The sequence below is a fragment of the Lygodium microphyllum genome, chromosome 25 (genome assembly GCF_053477565.2).
Source record: "Lygodium microphyllum isolate KBCC chromosome 25, Lygodium_microphyllum_v1.1.10, whole genome shotgun sequence".
Classification (NCBI taxonomy): Eukaryota; Viridiplantae; Streptophyta; class Polypodiopsida; order Schizaeales; family Lygodiaceae; genus Lygodium; species Lygodium microphyllum.
In genome coordinates this window covers 105,332,598-105,338,856 of record NC_141159.1, presented here as the reverse complement: position 1 = coordinate 105,338,856, position 6,259 = coordinate 105,332,598, and the positions used below count along the sequence as shown (strand labels likewise).

Sequence of the window (6,259 nt, the reverse complement as noted above, 5' to 3'; positions counted from 1 at the left end):
AATAGCATTTCATGCAGAAAAAATGCATTTTCTTGATCTTCTCTCCAAACAAATTGGATACCTTTCTTTGTTATGATAGTTAGAGGAGTACATATGTGGGCTAGATACCTCAAATATTTGCTATGCTACTTAATTTGATCAACATACCACATTACCTCCTATACTATTCTAGGAACTACAACTTTTTGGATTGATTGAAACTTTGGGGGGTCAATGGCCGTCCCTTCTTTAAAAATGATATGCCCAAGTAATACTCCTCTTTTAGCAGCAAAAAGTGACTTTAATGGATAAAAAGGCATACCAAATTATAGACATCTTGCAAAACATAAACACAAAAAATCCTTGAAAGAGATGAATGGTATTACTTTACTCAATGAAAGGTCATAAATAGAGATGAAATTCAAAGGATTTTGGCCCAAATGTGTCTATATAATCAATAGATCAACTAATGTGAAACTTGAAACCTTGAAAGGAAAAAATATTGCTTTCACTTTGGCATTGTTGACACAATTTATGCAAGCATAAATAGAGGTTGTATGCGACCCTCTCATCCATTGTGGGACTTCTAACGTAACCTTGGGAATGATATTATATTTTGCATGGAATGAGCTTGTTGGTTCTTACAATTTTTTTTTTCTTTCACATGTAAATGATGGATTAAGAAATATTACAATTACAACTCATGGATGATATGTTACTAAGATAATATGGTAAGATCTTCAAGTTTTATATAGCATGCAAAAATAATTTATCACACATTTAATGGGTTTTCTTACACTTCAAATCTGGCTTCCAACTTGCCTTCAATAACTTTCTTCTCTAACTATGAACAAAAATCATTCGATAGTGTTGAGATGAGGACTTAGTGAAACCCAAAAACCTTTTGGGAGAGGAGGGAGGGGTGCACTTCAAAAACTTGTAAGTGTACCACATGGGATCAAAAAAGGGCTATTTTATTTGAAAAAATCTAAATAAATGTATGGAGCTATATAAATATAAAAGGATTTATACATTCAAATTCCAAAAAGCCTATAGGTTTCTTAAGAAGAAGGGATCATTTTATTACATTACAATATGTAATAAATGATAATTTTAATACCCTTTGAATACATGTGATATGGATGGTTTCTTATAGGTGCACCCCCCGCACTAAAAACCAACTTTCTTAATGAAAGAATAAGTAAATAAGATTTCAATCGAAGTTGTGATATCATATTTTTTCACAAGGACCTATAAATTGTTATCTACTAATGCAATTCACACCCTTTTTCTCATCCTGTTACAATTTGCATACTTCAAGGCTACCATTCAAATGGGAAAAATACAATGACATGATCACGAAAATGGAATAGTGGAATTAAGAGCACCTTATTTATGTTTCCTCATGTAAATAAGGAAATTTCAAGTTTGCATCCCTTCTATATATATTGTTTATATCATGACAAGCTAAGTTCATGCAATATTATTATCACATGGTCTCAACTTGATTACGTTGTGACGATATTATTTTTTCCACATGTTCCAAATTTTTTTAAAAATTTTGCACATGCTTTGCATGAATTGACAATATTAAGATTGATTTGTCGTAACAAGTTTCAAAAATGGTTTTCTTAATGATGGTTAACATATTCACGAAACACCTTATTTATATTTATTATAAGGTCAAATTTTTATCAATTTAAACTTTTGCACATTGAGTAGCTTAAAGCATAAAGAGTGTGAGTCTCTAAACAAATGGATCACATACATCTCATGCATTCATACAATGTAGCAAGAAAAAGTTGAAAGTTGAGAAGGCATTTAGTTTTGTGAACCTTCCAATTTGCTTACAAGGAAATTCTTGAATGTTGAAAGAATCATGTGGCGATTGTGCCTAGCTTTGATAGTAATGTTGTATTTGCAACTTATATTTGGAGAGGGTTTTAGACTTGATGGGTATGTTATGGAAAGACCTTTATAACCCTCTTATTTTGATGATAAATCACAAGATTTTGCATATATGCACAATGTTTAAAATGTATGAATGCCTAGAATATTGATAATCCTTCAATTTCATGCATATATTTCATATGAAAATAGGAAATTATGAGAAATAAATCAAAAGGAGTGCATTGTGGCTTAATGAATTTTTACTATATCTTTAAATTGTGATTTATCACTTATTGCAGGTTAAAAGCCCTAATCTCAACAAAAAATTCAACAATAGGAACCGTCACAACTAGTTCCAACTTCTCTTCCTTAACCTCCTTCTCTTTCACAACTTCCTCCTCACTTTCTAACACATCCATCTATGCAAATGCCATGGATAGATGTTGGAGGTTCAACTCACAATGGGCAAACCAAAGAATGCATCTTGCTAAGTGTGCATTAGGATTTGGAAGTAATGCCATGGGGGGCATGTTCGGTCGCATATATGTCGTTACAAACCCAAGTGATGACAATGTCATTTACCCTTCACCTGGAACCTTGCGTTATGCTCTCAGTCTCCCCATTCCTTTGTGGATCACATTTGAAAAAGATATGCTCATTATACCAAAGAGAGAGCTTCTAGTAAGTAGCTATAAAACAATAGATGGAAGAGGAGCAAATGTGCATATAGCTTTTGGGCCTTGCATAGCCATTGAAAATGTGAACAATGTCATTATACATGGCATTAATGTGCATCATTGTATTAGAGGTCGTGCTGGATGGCTCCGATTTACCAAGGGTTTGGTTCATAGAGGCCCTTCTGATGGAGATGCAATAAGCATAATGGGATCCAAACATGTATGGATTGACCACAATTCACTTTCCATGAGCACCGATGGTCTTATTGATGTTACTCTTGGGTCTTCCTTTGTGACAATATCTAACAACCTATTCACAAATCATAACAAGGTTAGTAATGCATGCTATGTTTTATATTACAAGTATCTCAAATTACATTACATCTTTTTGATGCCTCATTTATATACTAAAGCTCTTTATGAAAGATTGTAACTTAGGCAAACATATCATTATTCAATGTATGCTAACATTCAGTATAGGTGATGCTTTTAGGACATAGTGATAACTATCCAAATGATATTTTCATGAGAGTGACTATTGCCTACAATCGGTTTGGTCCTGGGTGTGTGCAAAGGATGCCAAGGTATTTGATATGTTTCTAGTCTTTACCTTGTTTGCTAACATTTATTTTAGATGAGGTAGTATTATCCTCATGTACACTTGGTAGTAAATAGACAAATATATCATTGGTACCATATGGAAATTTGCTTCTTCTTCATATATTTTATGAAATTTATTGAATTTCATCCAAGCCACTTATCACAGTATATACCAGGTGTAGGTTTGGTTATTTTCACATCGTCAACAATGATTACTTGGATTGGCAAATGTATGCTGTTGGAGGAAGTGCTGCTCCAACAATTAGAAGTGAAGGAAATAGATATACAGCAAAAGTTAAGGTAATCATACTCTATGTAAACTTAAGGAATAAGAAATATCATTATTTTTTTGAAACAACATATTATATCATAAACATTTATGGAAAGTGGTTTATACAATCACCAACTACTTCTAAGAATTTAGACATATATCGTTATTTGATTGCAAACTTTTCATGGGAATATTTTTTAATCACTTGATACTTCTAGTAATTAAGATGTACTGGCATAACAATGAGTACTTGCAAGCTTTTTGTCAAGCTATCTTCTATAGATTTATAAACATGTAGGTAGTCCTTGTATGAATTTACAAAGATTATCTACATATGATTGGCCTTATATGAATTGATTCAAAGGACCATATTGAGTTTTTTGCATTCAAAAAATTACCTACATACCATCGTATGCTAAAACATCTTATTAAGTTAAGCTAGAAAATTACATATGGTTACCTACATATGGTAGGCCTTATATGAATGGATTCAAAGGATCATCTTCAGTATTGTGCATTCAAAACACTACATGCCTACCAGTATATGTTGGAGCCATATTATTAACTTAGTGAGAAAATTACATGATGGAATTAGTATTGTGGACCTTGCATTTATAAAACTTAGACAAAATGGTTAAGGATTTTGGTGCTTAAAATAAAGGTACCAAATTTAGTTACTTGATATGATGTGGTAGGACCAAATGATAATCAATGGTAGAATTTTTCTTTAGAACTATTATCAATCCATATTGGCCCAAAGATGATACTTGAAAGTTAATAATATCAACTATTGTGGATGATTAGGCATGGATTGGGTATGATCCACGTGGTTTTCTTTTAAAACTTCATGATGGTACTTGAAAGTTAAGAATATCAACTAGTGGATGATTAGGCATGGACTGGATATCACCCATGTGTTGAAATTTCTCCACGAAGAAATATGTGTCCACTAGTAGGATAATGAGTTACTGTTTATTTGAATAGACTTGTGGAGGCTTTGAAGCTAAAGTTACTTTAGTGTGATGGTTTGCTCTTATACCATGTAGCTAAGCAAGTACATGGATAGTTTAACAAATACCACATAGTTTAAAAAATAGGTGGATACATGGATATAAAGGTGGGCAAATAGGTAGATACATGGGGGTGCGCGCGCGCACACACACACACACGCACACGCACCCACACGCACACGCACACGCACACGCACACGCACACGCACACGCACACGCACACGCACACGCACACGCACACGCACACGCACACGCACACGCACACACACACGCACACACACACACACACACACACACACACACACACACACACACACACACACACACACACACACACACACACACACACACACACGTGTGTGTGTGTGTGTGTGCATGTGCATACTCAGTGTGTGCATGTGTGTACCTGCACATGAGTATCCATGCATGCATATTTCTATGTATGCATACATGTGTTTTGACATGCTCTATAGAGCTATTTGGTAACATAAATACCTTCAATATTGAGATTTTTAAACAAAGCATTGATATAATTTTGGACTTGCAAAATAAATGTGTATATATGCATGCATGGATGTGTTATGTATTTCAACTAGTTTTTCAAATTATTCTAATGAGTACATGTATATGTACACATATGTTTACAATGACTATTTAAATAACCAAACTGGATATAACACATGTATTCATGCATACATGTGCATTTGCAAATGATTTTCTTATATGACTCTAGTGGATGTTTGATTGCTTAGATGGAGGTAACTAAGCGTGAGCCTTACAAAGGATACTACAAAGGTTGGGGGGTAATGCTAGACCCATCAACGTGGCAATGGATTTCTATCCATGATGAGTTTGTAAATGGTGCATACTTCATACAATCCGGTTTGGGTGAGCTTCAAACCATAACAATGCCATCATATAAAGCTAGCCAAGCATTGGAAATAGCTAGTCCAGAGAAAGTACCAATGCTCACACGTGATGCAGGCTCATTAATTTGCAAACTTGGAGTTTCTTGCTAATCAATACTATTTATAATCCAATTTTTAATAACATTTTTGATATATGTGTTTCTAAAATGGTTTATAATATGTTGTGTCTTGTATTTGTGGATATATTAAGTCATTGAAATGAAAGGCTATGTCATGATCAATATCCTTTATTCTATTAATGAAAGTGATAAGTTTAAAAGAAAAAAGTAAATATTTATCTGCAATTTTATACGTAGCCTCATGTACAAGTAAGCTTCATCCTTGTACTAGAATTTTATTAGTTAACAAAAAATCCACTCTTTATATACATCACCACATTTCACAACCTTTATGTGTATAAACATCATGTTATAGCAATCTAATCTACCTTAGTTAGCCCTTTTGTAGCTTTACATTACTATGCATGTCTTCTTGGTTTTAACTAAATACTTTACATAAATTATCTAAGCAAGAAGTTGATTATTTCTTCATTACTTTCAAATAAATGATTTAATAAGTTTTGTAAGAAAGAATCTCACTATACTTCCAAATACTAGCAACTTTTATTTCCAAAAGGTATATGAGTGAGATTAACTTAAAAGAATATTCCAAACGGCTTCAAGAACAAATTTCTTACAAGTACCTCTAAATCTCTATAACTATTACCATAAGGTTTTGTAGGGAGATCACATGGCACACGCAGAGCCCCTTGCAAAACCTTTTGGTGGCTCCACACATGTCCACTTGTCCCATGTGACCCTACCATTTTCACGCCCCCCCCTCCCCTACCCATGCAACCCCACCCATCTAATCCTAGTGTGAAGAGCCTTGTACCTATTATAATGGTTGAAGTATGGGAAAAAA

The 6,259-nt window shown here is 33.8% G+C and overlaps 1 protein-coding gene across 1 annotated transcript; it reads left to right on the top strand.

Moving 5' to 3' along the window:
• The first annotated feature begins 1,780 nt into the window (after positions 1-1,780).
• LOC148014586 (putative pectate lyase 2) lies at positions 1,781-5,513 on the top strand. Its single transcript, XM_087666180.1, has 5 exons — positions 1,781-1,935; positions 2,169-2,877; positions 3,027-3,130; positions 3,323-3,446; positions 5,180-5,513. Exons 1-5 carry the CDS (start codon positions 1,859-1,861, stop codon positions 5,444-5,446), a joined length of 1,281 nt encoding a protein of 426 aa, XP_087522306.1. The 5' UTR covers positions 1,781-1,858; the 3' UTR covers positions 5,447-5,513.
• The last annotated feature ends 746 nt before the right edge of the window (positions 5,514-6,259 follow it).

What these genes read in the sequence shown, in the direction of transcription:
- LOC148014586 (XM_087666180.1), top strand. Translation starts at nt 1,859, where the DNA reads ATGTGGCGATTGTGCCTAGCTTTGATAGTAATGTTGTATTTGCAACTT. An exon ending in TGTGTGCAAAGGATGCCAAG is followed by an intron (nt 3,131 to 3,322) that starts GTATTTGATATG and finishes AGTATATACCAG; the next exon opens with GTGTAGGTTTGGTTATTTTC. An exon ending in GATATACAGCAAAAGTTAAG is followed by an intron (nt 3,447 to 5,179) that starts GTAATCATACTC and finishes TTGATTGCTTAG; the next exon opens with ATGGAGGTAACTAAGCGTGA.